At 40.8% G+C, this 19,544-nt stretch overlaps 1 protein-coding gene and 1 pseudogene across 5 annotated transcripts in view; one reads left to right on the top strand and one right to left on the bottom strand.

The window, feature by feature from the left end:
- Positions 1–19,544, top strand: part of TBC1D32 (TBC1 domain family member 32) — a 303,664-nt gene that overhangs the window by 97,374 nt on the left and 186,746 nt on the right. For all 5 annotated transcript variants that reach the window (XM_037843270.1, XM_037843266.1, XM_037843268.1 and 2 more), the window contains one exon: positions 14,046–14,184. In XM_037843270.1, the coding sequence (XP_037699198.1) occupies positions 14,046–14,184 (139 nt within the window). The remainder of the gene's footprint in view (positions 1–14,045; positions 14,185–19,544) is intronic.
- Positions 77–2,083, bottom strand: LOC119539582 (annotated as a pseudogene).

Genomic DNA, 19,544 nt, shown 5'->3' on the forward strand with positions numbered 1-19,544 from the left:
TCAGTCAGTAGAGTTGAAATCCAAAATACTGAAAGCAGACTCATGTTCTCCATTTCTGTGTCCAGTGATACTTCAGTTACAGTGTGATGAGGTCTACCAGGTTGCTGTTAGGAGAGGTCATGCTGTCAGGAAAGAAATTTACTAAGAAGTTAAAGAGCTGGGTTCTTTGAGCATAGGTGTGGATCCACATCTGAAAAACCTAGAGCTGTAAAGTCTGAACCTGATTTGAACAGAGCTGAAGCTAGGAGCTGAAACTCTTCTGTCTCTTCTGGGTCTGAATGATCCACAGATATATAAAGATCATTTTTTAAATATTTCAGAGCAATTTGGGCCTTTTCTTCAAACCTGTGTTTTCTTATGAGGTATTTACAGTGCCTAAGTAAGTAGTCTTTTGAAGGCCTGCACAACTTCCGTGACCAGAAGTCATCTGGTCTCATCTTTGGAGAGCAGGATTTTCCTGGATTCCCACCAAATAAATAATGAATTTTGTGTAGCGCATCATATACAAGCTGATGGGCAAATCTTGGACATGTTTCTTCCCCCTGGAGACTTTTACTTGGATTATCCTTTGCAGCTTGATCATTCTTACAGACACAAGACCAACTATTTGTTACAATTTCATAAATCCAGAATGAATTTTTGACATTTTTTCCCTCTTTTTCTTGTCTTTGCTGAGTCTAGATAAAACATGCATTTCATTCAGATCTGAATCAGTGGTTGCTCTCTGTGTGAACACAATCATTGGAAACATCACAGAGTCTTTCTTGGTGCCATCTGATATTATGTCTACATGATCAGAGTACACGTTATAACTGAAGAAGTCATTCAAAGAGGTCTTCGATCATTGGCCACAGAATGTATATAAACAATGATTTTTTGAATGGAATAGCATGCAGTATTTTATCTGAGACTGGATGTCCTCAGGCCCAGCATTACAGGAGTCTTCTCGAAGAAGTTTCCAGGACTGACGTTGACAGTTGAAAGCAAACAACCCACTGAATTGTGGTTCACTGGCTCTGCTATCAGCTACACTGCCATTACATCTCAAAATTCTACCACCAAAGGTGTAATCATGTGTTTTTCTGAGTCTATACACATCTGATGATCAAACACCAATTTCGGTCCTCCATCAGCAGAAGTATCCTCACTTAGTAACATCCATGTGTTTGTGTCCATGTCATAATGATAGAAGTCACTTTTCAGAGATTTGCTGTTCCTCACAGAGGAATCCAGATAACACCCCAAAGTATAGTTTTGCCTTTGTTGAATGTCAATGCACATTTTATGACATGATCTGGCACTAGGACCATTCTCTTTCTCCATGTCTCTAGGGATACACGTCCATTTGTTCTCTTTCACACTGTACACCCAGAAGTCAAGATCTTGTGTTCCATCCCGGCCACCAAACAAATAAACAATCTCTGTTTGAACATCAATAACCATCTGATGGCTCCCTCTCATTCCTGGTCAGTTATCTTCTCTATCACCTTTGGTGCTTTTGAGAATGCTTGACTCCATCATGGCTTATATTCCTGTTGACGGATACAGTGATTGGATAAGCCATCATTTACAGCTTTTTCAATCAGTTCTTCACAAGTATCAAAATCACTCTTCAATACCAGTGTGTCATGAAGATTTGTTTCACATAGGATGATCCAGGGTAATCTTGGTTTCCTTTTGCAGTGATTCAAAGGCCTTTGTATAGCATTGTTGGAAGCATTTTAGGCAAAGGCAAATGGCTTCCTGTTCACGGTACTTGCTATACCAGTTGAGGCAGGTTGTACTACATCAGGATTGTCAGTGCCACTCAGCTCAACATACCAGATACTAAAATTAAAGCTGGGCCCCCAGGATAAGAGTGGAACTATTTTAATGAATTGACAAGGGAACATCTGTCCATCAATTTTATGCTTCAAAGTAAATGTTTCTTTATTATAATCATTCTTTAAACCACTAGGCAATATCTCTGTCATATTTTCTTCATTCATTCAACCAAAGACTTTACATTTCTTCAAATTGCAGACGTGAGTTTTTTTTCATATTTTCCAAATGTGATATTCTGGGCTATAGCATATCCAGATAAAGGGATTGTCAGTCACAAGGTTTTCACAATCACATAGTCATACGATAAAAGCTATATTATTATACAGTCATCATCAAGAATCAAGTCTACTTGATTACAGTTCAACGGATTCAGGTATTTCTGTATAGCTATTCTAATACAGTAGAAACTAAAAAGGAGTATCTATATAATGCATAAGAATAACCTCCAGAATCACCTCGTGACTCTATTTGAAATCTCTTAGCCACTGAAACTTTATTTTGTTTCATTTCTTTTCCCCCTTTTGGTCAAAAAAGCATTCTTAATCCCATGATGCCAGGGCTAAGCTCATCTCTGGGATTGTTGTCCCACATTGCCAGGGAGACTTACACCCCTGGGAGCTTTGATCCATTTTGAGTTAATATTTGTATAAGGTGTGAGACAGGGATCCTCCTTCATGTTTTTGCATATGGATATCCAGTTCTCCCAGCACCATTTGTTGAAAAGACCGTTCTTTCCCAATTCAGTGGACTTGGCAGCCTTGTCAAAAATCAATTGGCCATAGATGTGAGGGTCTATTTCTGAACTCTCAATTCAATTACATTGGTCTATATATTTATCCTTGTCTCAGTATCATGCTGTTTTGACCACTGTGTATTTTTAATAAGTTTTAAAGTCTCTCCCTCACTCATTGTCCCCATTTCATGACACTTTTCAGTTCTGGGATCTGTCCTATCTTATAGCAGTTCAGTCCCTTCCCCTCCCCACCCCCTTTTGTTTTCCATAAGGTTTTTCTTCCTCTGGTTTCCTCCCTACTAGGGTATCCTGCCCTGGGGAGCAAGATGGGGCCAATACAGAGAGGTCCATTTTATATTTAGGTGGTCCAGCAAGTAGAGACTGGATTGTGTGTGCACCTCTTATCAATAGTTCTACTGTGGTCTCTTTTTGTCTGAGGACACTTTTGTAGGTGGCACTCCCCAGCCACTTATGTTTCTTCCTGGGTCTGTGGACTTGGATCCCTGTGGCTGGATATATGTGGGGTTCTAACTTGTTGCTGTGATCTGCATCTGGGGCAGGAGGGACCCGAGCTGTGCTGCCTCTGTGCAAATCCCAAGCTGTGCAAGACCAAATGAGGAGAGGGCTCCAGACTGGCGGTTCCAGGATGCAAATCTTCTACCTGATTTTGGTGTTTTTTTTTTTTTTTTTTTTTTTTTTTTTTCTTTTTCTTCTATTCAGCATTTGTAGAGTTCTTCTCCAGTCTCTATCGTACTTCAGAGGTCCAAGCAAATGGAATTTGCCCTTTCATTAGTTCATTCTGAGGCAATTTTTATCTTACCTTTTCTAATAACATATATTGGCAGTTCCCCCTCCATCCTCACATTTATGGGTGCTTATAGTACTACAGAGAAGATAGAAGCTGTTTTATAGTCATCATAGGGGATGGATGTCCTCTAAATCTAGACTCTGAATCACTGAATCATGACTCCAAATGAAATTTCTACAAGGACAGTTTAGTTGATACCAGGGACTGCCATGACTCCAAACTATGCAAAACCCTCAATAGGGTGACTAAAGAGAAAAATGTAATCATGAGAGAAACAAAAGATGCCCAACCTACCCAAACCAATCATCAGCAGCCTTTGGTAAATCTGGAGGGTGTACTAAGAGAGAGATCTTTGATTTGTGAAACTCAGCCTATGGTCCCAAAGAAATAAAAATAAACACCTAAAACTTAATTTCTATTACAGTGTCTAACCACTGTAATATCTGTCCATTTAAGGAATTGGAGTTCATACAAGCTATCAAAACAATCTGAATCTTGCCATCACTCCTTCCCCATGGAATAAACAAAAATCTCTGGCTTGGCTCCTCTGAACCATTCAGGATATCTTCACCATAATTTGAAGTATAGTTAAATCAACTAAAGCATGCCAACTCTTTTTTTTTTAATTTTCAGCAATTATTCATTCCTTTATATCATATAGTGATACAACTTACAAGTATTTGCCTGTGTTTTATTTTATTTGGAGGGAAGTTGAGGTGGACTTTTGTTTATTGATTCATTTATTTTAATGGTTAATGGTTCAGTCAAGTTTTTTATTTCTGTTTGAGTGAATTTTGATATTTTTAAAAAATTACATTAATATTTTATCTAAATATGTACACTTTTTTAGTGTAAATCTATTCAAAGTATTCTTGTGTGATTGAAAAAAAAAGTCCCCCCATCTAATTATTTCCCCCTTTTTTGATTCTTAATACCTTTTGACTTTTTCCCCCTTGATTATTGTGTTAGTTTGTGCAAAGAATAGGTTCTGGTTTTGTTGATGCTTTCCCCCCCTCCCTCCCTCCCTTTTTTCCTTCCTTGCCTTTGTAGTAGAGGAAAACAAGTGAGAAGGGGATTGAGAATGGTTGTTGAGAGAAGCAATCTACAATATCAGCCAAACTAATTAATACATTTTGAAATGTAGCACTTTTTTCATTAGTAAGCTGTTTCGAATATTATAATTTTTAAAAATTTCTATTTAGATTTTAGTCTTTAATGCATGAAATGTTTCAAATAAATTTTTAAATTTCCAAACAGTTGTTTTCACTGCTATTTTGTCTTTCTGTTGCCTTCAAAGAATATGAGTTACATGGCATCTATCTTTTTGGGTTGATTGAGACTTATTTTGTAACCTAGTAAGTGGTGAATTGAAAAACAAAACATGCTTGCTTTAAGAGACTTTATTTCTCATTGGAGACAATCATATATGCATATATATATGTATTTGCTATCTATAAATTTTATATTTGAGATATAAACATTTGAGAAGTATATAATATCTTCTCAAATTTTCTATATCTCTGTCAATATTTTGTCTGTTGGTCCATAATCTACTATTTTGTAAAAGTGGATTTTTCCATTTCATTTTGTAATTCTGGGATTTTCTTTTATTTATTTCCAGTCTATGCTATTAGGAACATAAAAGTTCATTTTTTATTTATTCTTGGTAACTTATTATTTTTATTATATGGTGTCTCTCATTAATCTTTTTATTGCTTTAAATTTTAATTTGTATGACATTAATATTGCCAAATGCCCTTTCCTTTGTTTAGTTTTGCATAATCTATGAGTTGAGAATATGTTTTGTTACATATGGCACACCTTACTTTATTTTTCCACATGTAATAAGAAGTCCAGCAGTAAAACTGCCCAGGCCTGGCTTACTGATACTGTTGGAGACCCAACCGCATTTTGTGTTGTTGTTCCTCATAATCAGTGTGTGCCTTTTGTCTTCAAGGTTGCTCAATGCTTGGCAAACCTCTATACATCAAGACACTTTCTAAGAGGAAGAAGGTGTTAGAGCCAAATGCTTTTTTTCCGTGATGCCTTCTCTTTTTATTAGGAAAGGGATCACTTCTCAGTAGAATTTTTGCATACATGTTACTTGATTTGTCATATGGCCACCCCTGGCATATATGAGTTGGTGAAAAGCAGGTTGTAGTTGGGGGCTATGTCAACCAATCAACATTATCTGTTGGCACATAATATATATTTTTCTCTATCCCTTTACTTTCCACCATCATGAGTAGTATATTGTGTGTTTTTATCCAATCTGCTAGTCTTTATATTTTTATTAAGTGAGTTTAAGTTTTTTACATTTTTGGGATAAAGATATATCTGGGGCTTACTTTTTCTCTTATTTTGTGTTTTCGATTTATATTCCATTTTCTTTGCTCTTCTCTTTCAGTTTACCCCTTTCTGCTGGTTTTTAATTTGTAGGTCTTATTTCTGTTTTTGTAAAGTGGTAATGCCTAAATTGTCAACATATACATTTAACAATACGTGTTTTCCAAGAAAGCATATAGCATGTTTTGAAATGCAACAAGGGTTTTAGCATACTTTGATTACTCATGATCCCCTAAACACTCCATAACCCTCAATCTCATTCTGGTTGTCTAGAATTTGGGTTTTATATTTTTAATACCAAACTTATTTTTTGTCATAGATATTAATTAAATTTTTTGACATGTTTACTATTTTATTTATTGCAACTTGTAGCTCATTCTTCTGGGTTTGCTTTATTTCTTCCTTAATGAAGTATACTTTTTTTTTTAATATTCATTTTATGCGGTCGCGGTTGCTACTTCTAGGGGGAGAGGCGGCCGGTAGCCGAGCCCTCAGCTCTCGGGGCTGCTCAAGGGGTACCGGCGGCGGGGGCTCTTTCCCGGAGGCGAGGGCGAGGCGGAGGACGTGGCCAGGGTCCTCGGCGAGAGGCGTGCAAGGAGGGCGGCGATAGGGACAAGACACTCTTCATCCAGTAGGAGTATGCGCCAAAGAGATTTATTCAGGGGTGATTACAGGTTATATAGGCTGGTAAGAAGGGCAGGGCTGGAAAGGAGGTGAAGCAGCCTTAAATGGCAATATTGAAGGGATAGGGGCTAGGATTGGTTCTGAGAGAACGCCGGAACCGCTGCAGCGGGGCGGGGGTTGTTCTGGCCACGGGCATGCGCGCTGGCGGTGGCAGGAGTGGCCTTGGCACCAGGGAGTGAGTGGGTAAGATAAGGAAGTGGGGAAAGGGCAGTTGGGAGAAAGGCGGTTTCCTCCGGCAAGCCTCCCCTGCCAGTGGCAATTTGGGTGAGGAAAAGGGAGCTGCCTTGACCTCGCTCCCCAGGCTCGGGGGGGCTGCAGAGGGCACTCACGCCCGTACCTACTACCCTCCCCAGGGGGTGATATCAGGTCCCCTGGCCCAGGCCTGGCAAGCCGAGGTACAAGCTCAGACACCCGCAATTCCCCTTTCTTTTCTAATTAGAGGAAGAGGCTTTACCGGAGAGGTCCGCTAAGGGTGAGGGAAGGGGGAGGTCAGGGAAGGGAAAAAGGGGTTGACGGTGGCTCAACGAGGCTGGAGCTCAATGTTGGTGTGGTGCCCGGGCGCTTGACAATGGCTTCGCTGCAGCGGGCTGGGTGAAGGTGAGGGGTTTAAAGTTCAGGGGTTCAGAGAAGCTGGAACTCGAGGTGAGAACGATGTTCAGGTGATTGAGAAGGGCCTCGCGGTTGGCGAGTCGACCGGTGGCGTTGAGGTCGCGGAGGGTTGGCTGTCATTTTGGAGTGGGGGGCGTTAGAGGTGGCGAGTCGTTGATACTGGATTTGCACGAACGAGGAAAAGATGGCATCCGTTTGTTTTCTTACAAGCTGGACAATTTTGCGGATGAGGCAGGGTCCTAAGATGAGAGCTAGAATAATTATTAATAGGGGGCCAAGAAAAGGAAGGATGTATGGGAGGATGGGAGTGAAAAAACTGGACCAATAACTGGTGGCTTCACGATCTCTTTTACGTTTCTCTAGTCCCTCTCGGACTCTTTTCAGGCTGTCCTCGACGAGACCTGTGGAGTTGGCATAAACACAGCACTCTTCTCCTAGGGCGGCGCAGAGGCCTCCTTCTTTGAGGAGGAGAAGGTCAAGACCTCGGCGGTTTTGGAGCACTACTTCAGAGAGGGAATTGACAGAATTTTTTAGATGGTGAATAGCGTTTTGTAAGTGATGAATGTCTTCGTCAACAGCCGCTCTGAGGTGAGTTAGGGCGGAGTCCTGACTGGCTAGTGCAGCGATTCCGGTGCCAGCGCCTGCAAGACCTAGGAGGGAGGCAATTGTAAGGACGGTGATGGGCTCTCGCTTTTGCAGAAGGGCAGGAGCTGCAGTTTTTTCTAGACGGAGGAAGAAGTCTTCTTCGCTGTGGTATAAGACCCTAGGGATAAGGACAATTAGGAGGCAAGTTTCTTTATATTCATTGATGACATTCGTGCTGAGACAGGGGGTAAGTCCTGTAGAGGAGCAGAGCCATTGGGAGGAGTTATGAGGAATGAGAAATTTTGCCGAGCTGCTGGGAGATGAATAGCTGGCACAGGCAGTGAGGTCGGGAGAGTTACTGGAGCGAGGGCGGACGCACTTTCCTGTATAGGAGACTGAATGAAAAGTCAGGGGGACGGCAGAGGTATTCCAATTGCATTCCAAGGGGTTGTTTTCTGTGCTTTCTGAAAAGGAGAGGTTGGAGGCAACGGGCTCGTATAGTGAGGAAGAGGTGGAGAGGCAAAGCCAGCAGGAGGAGGTAAAATTGGGGTTGGAGGAATTCACTGAGGCAAAGGCGGCTTGGATGAGGCTGAGGAGGGGAGAGGAATAACGAGAAGGGGGCAAAGGAAGCTGGGGTGGTGGGGTTGGCGATGCGTTGTTTGCAGCTGAGGTGCGGCTGGTTGGAGTTGAGGTGAGGCTGGAGAGCTGTGGAAAAAGGGGGTTAATGACTTTATTGGGACCTATGCCAGAGGGTGTTTTTAAAGCAGTATTTTGGTATGGTTGGCTTACAGCCTCCTTTTTTATTAGAATAAGTGATTCTCGGTCGGCTCCTTTCTCATAGATTCTGAAGCCTCAAGTTTGACCGAGTAACCAGGAGGGATCAGTGGGGAGCTGCACTGTAAGATTAAGATGTGTGCAGGATTTCTCACTTTCTTGGCCGAGCCAGTTAACAGTAGGGAGTTTGCACCCTGTAGGGGCTCACTTTAGGGTAAGGTAATGATTAGGAACAGGAGGCTTCCAATTAGTGGTTAGTGTTTCACACCCCCAGTATGCACAGTAGTACTCGTTGGGGGAATTACAGTACGATTTTCCAGGATTTGAGGATGGGCACATGTAATATTGGGCCTGGGGATTACTTACCTTTTGAGCGCAGGTTTCTTCGACTCTGGAGACAAAGGTGGCGAAAGGCTTACTCGGCTCCTGGAAGAACTTGGTGAATTTATTAGGCCGACAGGCAGAGCAATTGGCAAACGCGCGTAAGGCGATTCTCCAAAGGATAGGCTAAAAGGTGGCAGGTGTATTAATATAAGCAGACGCATTTAGAAACGCTTCAGTGCCCATATAGGCTTCGGGGGGATGATAGACTCCAAGGGCTGCGTCTTGCTCACTCTGCTGAGCTGCTTCTGCCTGGAAGTGAGCACGCCAGTCAACAAACTGACCGGGGTTAAGAATGGAACGGGCAAGCGAGGCCCAGTCTTGGGGGATGCAATAGTCCATGCCGAGATCCTGCAGTATTTGGGAAGCGTATGGGCTACCTAACCCGTCCTCCTTGACGGCCCTGCGAAGCTGCTTGATAGTATCTGAGTTAATGGGATACCAGTCATACGGTTTCTGTGGGGTGGGGGCAAGGTTAAGAGGAAAGCAACGAAAAGCACGAGAGAAAGGAGGACGCGCTTGCAAAGGGCTTGGCGCGGAAGTGAGGGTAGGGGGAGCGTTGCCCCAAGGGTTGCCTTGAGGTGTAGAAGGCAGCCAGGGGTTGTTAGTCGGTGGGGTGGGAGGAGCGGCGGCAGCTGCCGGTAGCGGCTCCGAGGGGGAGCTCGCCGAAGGGGGAAGCGGAAGTGGGAGGCCCCAAGCGTCGCAAGATGGCGGCACGGTGGGCGTGGCTAAGACACAAGATGGTGGATCAGCCCCGCCCTTTGAAAGGGTGGGGCCCAAGGCATAAGATGGTGGACTAACTCCGCCCTGTGAAAGGGCAGGGTAAAGCGTATGTGGTTTCCGGCCCAGCTTAGGGCTGATGTCATGGCTTGGATTTAACGGGGCCTCGATCAGGGGGGGAGGGAGCCTTGAAGGCAGGAGCGGATGGTTATCAAGGTGGGGAGCAAGCCGGGAGGGAAGCGCTTGCTCTCATGTTCCATGGCATTAGTGACTCGATCAATAAGACGATCATAAGTAACAGGGTCCCAAAGATGGCAAGTGGTGAGCCATGGGTTAAAGGGGAGCAGGAGGTCCCAGTACACCTGCAGCTGCCGGACAGACACTTTACAGCGATGCGTGTCTAGGAGACCCGCTAGAGCACGAACTTGAGGTGCCTGACATGTAGATATACGATTACCCATAGCTGAGGGGGGAGGAGGGGGGGTTGCTCCCGAGCCGGGCCGGCCGGCTGGCAGGGAGGAGGAGGAGGAGTTGTTTACCGAGCAGAGAGAATGAGATAAGCTGTGGCCGCAAGGCCGAAGGAGACGGCGAGAGCAGAAAGCAGTGCCCTTTGGCAACGGGAGCAGTCAGGGGGGGCGGTTGCAAAGAGGCACACGGCACCAAATGAGGAAATAAAAATACAAAGAACTACAGCAAAGTAATGGAGGGGAAGAGGGAGAGTGTTAGGAGGAACGGGGGTCATAGAAGTGCGCATACAAAAGGACGAAGAGAGCGTGGGGGAAGGGAGGAGTTCCTACTGGATGAAGAGAGCGTGGGGGAAGGGATGAGCGGCTTCGGAGCAGGGAACCTCCCACGGCTCCAGAAGCGGCGAAGGAGAGGCGGCCCTACCTTGCAGGCGAGGAAACGGGAAGCTGGAGAGGCGTCCGGGCGAGCGATCGACCTGCTGAACTGTTGTGTGGAGACACCTCCTCACACGGGGCACCAGTTGCGGTCGCGGTTGCTACTTCTAGGGGGAGAGGCGGCCGGTAGCCGAGCCCTCAGCTCTCGGGGCTGCTCAAGGGGTACCGGCGGCGGGGGCTCTTTCCCGGAGGCGAGGGCGAGGCGGAGGACGTGGCCAGGGTCCTCGGCGAGAGGCGTGCAAGGAGGGCGGCGATAGGGACAAGACACTCTTCATCCAGTAGGAGTATGCGCCAAAGAGATTTATTCAGGGGTGATTACAGGTTATATAGGCTGGTAAGAAGGGCAGGGCTGGAAAGGAGGTGAAGCAGCCTTAAATGGCAATATTGAAGGGATAGGGGCTAGGATTGGTTCTGAGAGAACGCCGGAACCGCTGCAGCGGGGCGGGGGTTGTTCTGGCCACGGGCATGCGCGCTGGCGGTGGCAGGAGTGGCCTTGGCACCAGGGAGTGAGTGGGTAAGATAAGGAAGTGGGGAAAGGGCAGTTGGGAGAAAGGCGGTTTCCTCCGGCAAGCCTCCCCTGCCAGTGGCAATTTGGGTGAGGAAAAGGGAGCTGCCTTGACCTCGCTCCCCAGGCTCGGGGGGGCTGCAGAGGGCACTCACGCCCGTACCTACTACCCTCCCCAGGGGGTGATATCAGGTCCCCTGGCCCAGGCCTGGCAAGCCGAGGTACAAGCTCAGACACCCGCAATTTTATTGAGATATATTCACATACCACGCAGTCATACAAAACATATCTTACATTCGATTGTTCACAGTACCAATACATAGTTGTACATTCATCACCAAAATCAATCCCCGATACTCTCATTACCACACTCACAAAAATAACCAGAATAATAATTAAAGTGAAAAAGAGCAACTAAAGTAAAAAAGAACACTGGGCGCCCTTGTCTGTTTGTTTGTTTCCTTCCTTCCCCCACCTTTCCATTCATCCATCCACAAACTAGACAAAGGGAAGTGTGATCTCCATGGACCCCCCAATCCCACTGTCCCCCCTCATAAGTCACATTTTTATACAATTGTCTTCAAGATTCATGGGTTTTGGGTTGTAGTTTGGTAGTTTCAGGTATCTACCACCAGCTACCCCAATTCATTAGAACCTAAAAAGGGTTGTCTATATTGTGCATAAGAGTGCCCACCAGAGTGACCTTGTGGCTCCTTTTGGAATCTCTCTGCCACTGAAGCTTATTTCATTTCCTTCCACATCCCCCTTTTGGTCAAGAAGATGTTCTCCATCCCACGATGCCGGGTCTACATTCCTCCCCAGGAGTCATATTCCACATTGCCATACTTTTAAGTTTCTAAACATAGTTTGGAAAAATTCCTTAAGTATTCTTTAATTAAGGGTTTGAGGGTGGTAAATTATCCTTACTGTCTTATATTTGAAAATGCCTGTTCTTCCTCCAACCCATAAAGGCAGACGTATACACAGACACATATGCAGTCACACATTCACTTGTAAATGGTAGTTTAGCTGGATGTAAAAGTTTAGGTTGATGATTATTTCTCATAATCAGTATTTTGAAGCTATTACTTCATTGTCTTCTAAAATCAGTTGTAGCTAATAAGTATGTTGTCAGTATAATTATGTTTCTTTTAAAGGCCACATATCTTTTCTCTCTGATAGTTTTACTTTTTTTTCCCTGCTTTTTTTTCTATGTGTTTTAAGTATATCCTGTTCAGTACTTTGAATGCTTTTTTAATTCATGGTCTGGTGTCTTTCTTCAGTTCAAGAAAATTCTCAGTATTATCTTTTCAAATATTCTCTCCATTCTCTTCTCTAAGGAACTCTTATTAGATACATATTGAAGACTTTCAGTCTATTATCTGTCTTATCTCTTCTTTTCATGGCGTTTTTTCTTTTCTGTCTAACACTCAATTCAAAAATTCTCTTTGGTTATGGTTTAGACTTTATCCACTCTTCTTTTTAAGTGGCTATGTTTTTATTTCCAAGATTTCCAATGATTTTTTTTAAAAGAAATTCCACCTGCTCTTTTTTCCACTTCTGGTTTTTATTTCACAGTTTTTTAGTGGAAGTTCTTTTTGCTTTGTTTATAATTCCCTTTGACCATCCTAAATAAAATTATTTTAAAGTTGTTGATATCTGAAAGTTACTTCAGTTGAGATGAATTCATTTAACGAATGCTGATTCTGCTAGCTTCTAGCTTTAGATAGCTTCATGACATTTGTAAGTTTGCTTGGAGGCCCAATTTTAAGTGGGAACCTTACTTTCCCCCTCCTTTCTTCCTTGTCCAAACTCATTCCTCCCTGTTTAGTATTTTTATTGTTTTGTCCCTTTTGCCCCCTCAGTTTTGAATAAATATTTCTCAGGGATGTTGAGGATATTACAGATACAGTCAAAGAGCTAGAAGGTAACTTGATTCATTTTAATAATGAGGCTATATCTGCATCCTCCTGCCTTTATAGGCTTAAGTCTTATAAACAGCCACAGTTTTAGGCAGTGGTGTGTACTAATGTACACACACACACACATATATTCATTATATATAATATGATTTTATTTAAATATTTTAACTTTATTTAAATGAAATATATTCATTTTATTTTGAATACATAAAAGCTTTTTTTTTTTTTTGAGACTTGATCACAAGTCTTAGGCAGTGAACCTAGCAGAGATCTTGTGACTTACATGTAATTTTCCAGTTCCTGCATTTACCTCAAGACTTGAGCATCACTCACCACTTTTTGCTTCTGTTCTAATTGTCCATGGTGATATTTATCTTATGTTTGCCCTTGGCTATATCTTTGGCCATTGTTTTGTAATTAGCACAAAGGAATATGTGTCAAAACATGTACTGATTTTTTCTAGGATTTCAATTTTCTTTTTTGATCAGTTCCAAAACAGAGACTTCTGATACTTCCTTGAAAAAAAAAAAAAATAAAAACAGGCACACTTTTCCACACTCACAGTTTTTCTGCCTACAAACAAATATTTGATTGGACCTATTTTAAAATCCATAGTCTCTAGCATGACAACTGGGGATATTCAATAGGGAATATATTTTATTTTACCCCCTGATATTTCAGGATGAAATGCTCATATCTTCTCCTATGTTTCCAAATTTCTATCTCTGACTCTCCTATTAACTGTGTGTCTTCTTAGTGTTTCAACTTCATCATAGAAGTGCTCTGAGAAAAAAATATCATTTCCAAAAAGTAGACTAAATTAAAAATCTATGAAAATAAGAAAGATAATACATGTGATATGCTTTAGAAAGTCAGAAGACAGTTACTTTATAATGAAGAAAGTACTGAAAGAATGGAGAATTGGAGAATCCAGGCACAGCAGAGTTATAATAGGAAAAACAGAATGAAATCAACCATGGTTGAGAGACCTAGGTGTGATTAAAAATGCTGACATATGTAGTTAATATTTGATTCATTCAGTGAAGGAAAATTATTGGCATAGAAGATCTACGAATAAAAGATTTCATTATCAAAGAAACTGTGCTTTTTATGTTTTCTTTAAACATTTAAGTATTTTGCAACCAATGTGTACTCTGTAAATTTAATTAGCAATAGCATTAAGCTGAAATATTTTTTCTTTTTACTTCTGAGTATGCTAAAGAAAATTTTACCTTTTTTTCACCTGTTGTTTCAGTATGGCTTGGGAAGAGAATTTGTTAGATGATTTACTAAACTTTGCTGCCACTCCCAAAGGACTACTACTTCTTCAAAGAACAGGTGCTGTCAATGAATGTGTGACATTTATGTTCAACCAATATGCAAAAAAATTACAGGTACGAATTACCATCTGCTGCAGGCAAAAGGAGTTTTTGTTGCCATAAAAGCCATTAAGTACATCATTCTGTTCTCTGTGTGTGAAGAGGTTGTTAAACCTCAATCATAAAGCCATATAGAATTGTAATATTTAACTTGATATTTTTTTCAGGAAAACATTAGAGAATTGATGCTGTTATCTGTGACTATGTTTACAGGTTGAAAAACCACCAGATGGAATGGAAAAATTCAGTTAATCATCCAGATGTTTTATAAATATGATATGAAACATCTGGAAGTACTAAAACAGGGTGTAATGCCTGAAGAAAAAAATCTATCTAAATGTTTGTATCAGTGAAGATTTATGCCTCACATTTTAAAAGCAAAGTATTTGTAGAGGAATTCTATTATTGTTATTAAATAAAATATACGATATAATTTAGCCTCTATGCAGTCAAGTATTTCTTTGTTTCATAATACAGTCATGTTCTCAGAGGTCATAGAGGTGTATTCAGCTCTTTGCTGCCCTAGTAAATACTCCCAGACTTCTGAGGCTTTTGGTGTGCTTTGAAAAGTGTTTTTCTTTCCTTTTGTATTCCTGCTCGTCTCTGGCAGCCATAGTTTCTTCACGTTGCCTGCTCACAAATACCATTTTCTCCTTCTCCCTTTCTCTTTTCAATTCTAAGTTCCTTCTTTTGTGTAAGTCTATAAGAAAGCAAATAATTCAGCTTTTCAGAGTTGGCTTTGTCTATGAAGAATAAATAGTTCCTAACTGACAGTCCTGATCATTCCCTCATAAATAAAACGAACTAACATTAGTTCATGGGTTTATTATATTAGGTTTGCATGTGCAGATATATGTGTATTTATTTTGTGTACTTATTATTTGTTTCATTTAAATGGACCTTGGCTGTAAAGAATATAGTTATTTACATTCGTCAGTTCATGGCATACTGTCCTTATCCATCCATGAAAGTCACCTCTCTTGTTATGTTTATTTTATTTTATATTTTTTATAAACTTAATTTAATTTAATTTAATTTAATTTAATATTATTATTTTATTGTATTTTGTACATTTTTTGGTTTACATAACAATCTTGCATAAAATACAGGGTTCCCCTACACTACCCCATGGATTTAAAAAAAAAATTATGTTACTATTTATACAATCTAATATTTCCCCTTTTAATCACATTCAGATATATATTTCAGTGTTTTTAATGGCGTTCACAATGTTGTGCTACCACCACCACCATCCATTACCTAAACATTTCCATCACTCCAAATAGGAAACCTGTACATTTTAAACCTTAATTTCCCATTCCCTATCCTCACCCCATCCCTGGTAACCTATATTCTAGATTCTGACTCTATGAGTTTGTTTATTCTAATCATTTCAAATTAGTGAGATCATATAGTATTTGTCCTTTTATGTCTGGCTTATTTCACTCAACATGATGTTTTCAGGGTTCATCCATGTTGTCACATGTACAGGATTTCATTCCTTTATATGACTAATAATATTCCATTGTATGTGTATACCATATTTTATTTATCTGGACACTTAGGTTGCGCCTATCTTTTAGCAATTGCGAATAATTCAGTTATGAATGTCAGTGTGCAAATATCTGTTTGAGTCCCTGATTTCAGTTCTTTTGGGTATATACCTAGTAGTGAGATTGCCAGTTCAGATGGTAGTTCTATACTCAGCTCTCTGAGGAACCACCAAACTGTCTTCCAATGTGGCTGCACTATTTTACATTGTCACCGACAATGAATGAGTGTTCCTTTTTCTGTGCATCTTCTCCAATACTTGTTATTTTCTGTTGTTTTTTTTTTTTTTTAATAGCATCCCTTCTAATGGGTGTGAAATGGTATCTCATTGTGGTTTTAATTTGCATTTCCCTGATGGTTAATGATGTTGGGCTTCTTTTCATATGCTTTCTGGTCATTTGTATATCTTCTTTGGAGAGATGTCTGTTCAAGTCTTTGCCCATTTTTAAATTGGGTTGTTTGTCTTTTTGTTGTGAAGTTGAAGGATATCTTTATATATTCTGGATATTACTCATTTATCAGGTATTAGGTTTCCAATATTTTCCCCATTGTGTAGGTTGTCATTTTACTTTCAATGATAAAGTCCATCAAGCACAAAAGCTTTTAATTTTGAGGAGGTCCCATTTTTCTTTTTTTCTATTGTTTTTGCTTTGGGTGTAACACAAGGTCCTGGAGATGCTTCCCTAGGTTTTCTTCTATTAGTGTGATAATTCCTTCTCTTATATTAAGGTCTTTGATCCATTTTGAGTTGATTTTTGTACATAGGGTGAGATGGGAGTCTTACTCTGTTTTTTTTGTTTTTTTGCCAATGGAGATCCAGTTTTCCCCAGCAACATTTGTTGAAGAGACTGTTCTTTTCCAATAGAGTGGTCTTTGCCACATTGTCAAATATCAGTTGGCCATTAGTATGAGGGTTGATTTCTGAGCTTTCAATTCGATTCCATTGGCCTGTATGTCTGTGCCTGTGCCCATACCATGCTGTTTTGATTACTGTGGCTTTGTAATGTGCTTTAAAATCAGGAAGTGGGAGACCTCCAAATTCATTTTTCTTTCTCAAAATGTTTTTAGCTTTTCGGGGCACTTTGTCTTTCCAAATAAATTTGATAATTGGCTTTTCTATTTCTGCAAAGTAATCTGTTGTGATTTTGATTGGTATTGCATTGAATCTGTAAGAAATTGGGTAGGATTGATATCTTAACCATATTTAGTCTTTCAGTCCATGAACACAGCAAGTCTTTCCATCTATTTAGGTCTTCCTTGATTTGTTTTAGCAATGTTTTGTTGTTTTCTGTGTATAAGTCCTTTACATCCTTGATTAAGTTTATTCCTAGATATTTGATTCTTTTCATTGCTATTGTAAATAGAATTTTTTTGTTGTTGATTTCCTCCTCAGATTGCTTCTTACTAGTGTATAGAAACTCTACTGATTTTTGCATGTTGATCTTGTATGCTGCCACTTTGCTAAACTTGTTTCTTAGCTCTAGTAGCTTTGTTGTCAATTTTTGGGGACTTTCTAGATATAGGATCATCTGCATACAAAGTTTTACTTCTCCCTTTCCATTTTGGATGCCTTTTATTTCTTTTTCTTGTCCTATTGCACTAGCTAGAACTTCCAGCATATATTGAATAACAGTGTTGACAGTGGACATCCTTGTCTTGTTCCAGATCTTAGAAGGAAGGCTTTCAGTCTTTCCCCATTGAGTATGATGTTAGCTCAATGGGGCTTTTCATATATGCCTTTTATCATGTTGAGGAAGTTTCCTTCTATTCCTGTCTTTGAATTGTTTTTATAAAGAAAGGATGTCAAATGCCTTTTCTGAGTCAATCGAGATACTCATGTAGTTTTTCCCCTTCAAATTGTTAGTGTTGTATTACATTAATTGATTTTCATGTGTTGAACCATACATACCTGTGATAAAATTCACTTGATCGTGCTGTATAATTCTTGTAATTCTCTGCTGAATTTGATCTGCAGGTATTTTGTTGAGGATTTTTGCATCTGTATTCATTAGTGAGATTAGTCTGTAATTTTCTTTTCTTGTAGTATCTTTGTCTGGCTTTCATATTAGGTTGATGCTGGTTACATATAATGACTTGAATAGCAGTCCCTCCTCTTCATTTTTTGGAAGAGTTTGAGCAGGATTGGTATTAATTCTTTGAATGCTTGGTAGAATTCACCTGTGAAACCATCTGGTCCTGGGCTTTACTTTGTGGGAAGGTTTTTGATAACTGATTCTATCTCTTTATTTGTGATTGGTTTGTTTAGGTCTTCTATTTCTTCTAGAATCAGTGTCAGTTTTTCATGTGTGTCTATTAAGTTGTCCATTTCATCTAAGTTGTCTAGTTTTTTAGTATACTGTTGCCCACAGTGTCCTCTTATGATTCTTTTTATTTCTCTGTGGTTAGTAAGTAGTAATGTCTCACCTCCCATTTCTGATTTATTTATTTGCATCCTCTCACTTTTTTTTTCTTTGTCAGTCTAGCTAAGGGTCTGTCAATTTTGTTGATTTTCTCAAAAAACCAACTTTTGGTTTTGTTGATTGTCTCTGTTGTATTTTTATTCTCAATTTTATTTATTTCTACTCTAACCTTTGTTATTTCTTCCCATTGTTTGCTTTGGGGTTAGTTAGCTGTTCTTTTTCTGCTTCCTCCAGGTGTGCAGTTAAGTCTTCAATTTTATCTCTTTCTTCTTTTTTAACATAGGTGTTTAAGGCATTTAATTTCCCTCTAAGCACTGCCTTTTCTGCATCCCATAAGTGTTGATATGTTGTGTTCTCATTTTCATTTGTCTCAAGATATTTACTGATTCTTCTTGTAATTTCTTATGTGACTCACTGGTTGTTTGTGTGTTGTTTAGCCTCCATATATTTGTAAATTTTCCAGTCTTCCTCCTGTTATTGATTTCCAACTTCATTCCATTATGGTCTGAGAAAGTGTTTTGTATAATTTCAATCTTTTAAAATTTATTGAGACTGCGTTGTGACCCAACATGTGGTCTGTCCTGGGGAATGATCCACAAGCACTTCAGAAGAATGTATATCCTGCTGTTTTGGAGTGGAATCCTGGACAAGACAGGACCAGGACTCACAAAAGAGGCCTAGATCTGTACCAAGTTTCCCTAGGGGGAAGACCCAACGGGATGCCAGACTTTTCTATGGAGTCTCCTAATTCTGTGCTTTTCCTGTTCTGCCCAGCAGATGGCGCTCTTCAGCCAGCTTCTCTCCACAGTCCCAAGGTGGTACTGTGCTTTCAATTCTCAGCTGACTGCACTCCTGTCAGGGATGTGGTTGAGTCAGAAGTTGCCCACTGCTTCTTGAGGGTTGAAACTGTTGCTGGTATACCAATCCCTTGGATCTGAAGTCTCTAAATAACAGCTGCCACCTGCACTGGGCTCTGTCTCCTCACCCCTGCCCTTCCCCTTGGGAAACAGTTGCCCTTCAGTCACTTGTCTCCCTGCTGCCCAAGAGGTTACTGTGCTCTCAGTCAACCTTGCTTCACCCCCTGACTGGGGTAGGACTGAAATGGAGACTGCCAGCTGCTTTCATTAATGGATTGCTTAAAAAATGTAGTTGTTCTCAGAGCTGGAGTCCAGGACCTCTAGTTTACCAATCAAGAGCTGCAGTCAGTGCCTGGTCCTGTCTCCTCCTTTTCTTGGGCAGAGCTGTCCTCCAGCAAATTGAGCTCCTTCACCTGGAGAAGCCTCTGTGTCTTTCTGTCAGCCCTGATTCTTCCCATGCTGGGAGCAGGGCTGAAACAACACCTCTTGGGTTCTTTCTGTCTTGGGTGAGTTGTAAATTTATCTGTGGTCAGAGTTGGTATCCAGC

The sequence above is a fragment of the Choloepus didactylus genome, chromosome 7, assembly GCF_015220235.1.
Source record: "Choloepus didactylus isolate mChoDid1 chromosome 7, mChoDid1.pri, whole genome shotgun sequence".
Taxonomy (NCBI): Eukaryota; Metazoa; Chordata; class Mammalia; order Pilosa; family Megalonychidae; genus Choloepus; species Choloepus didactylus.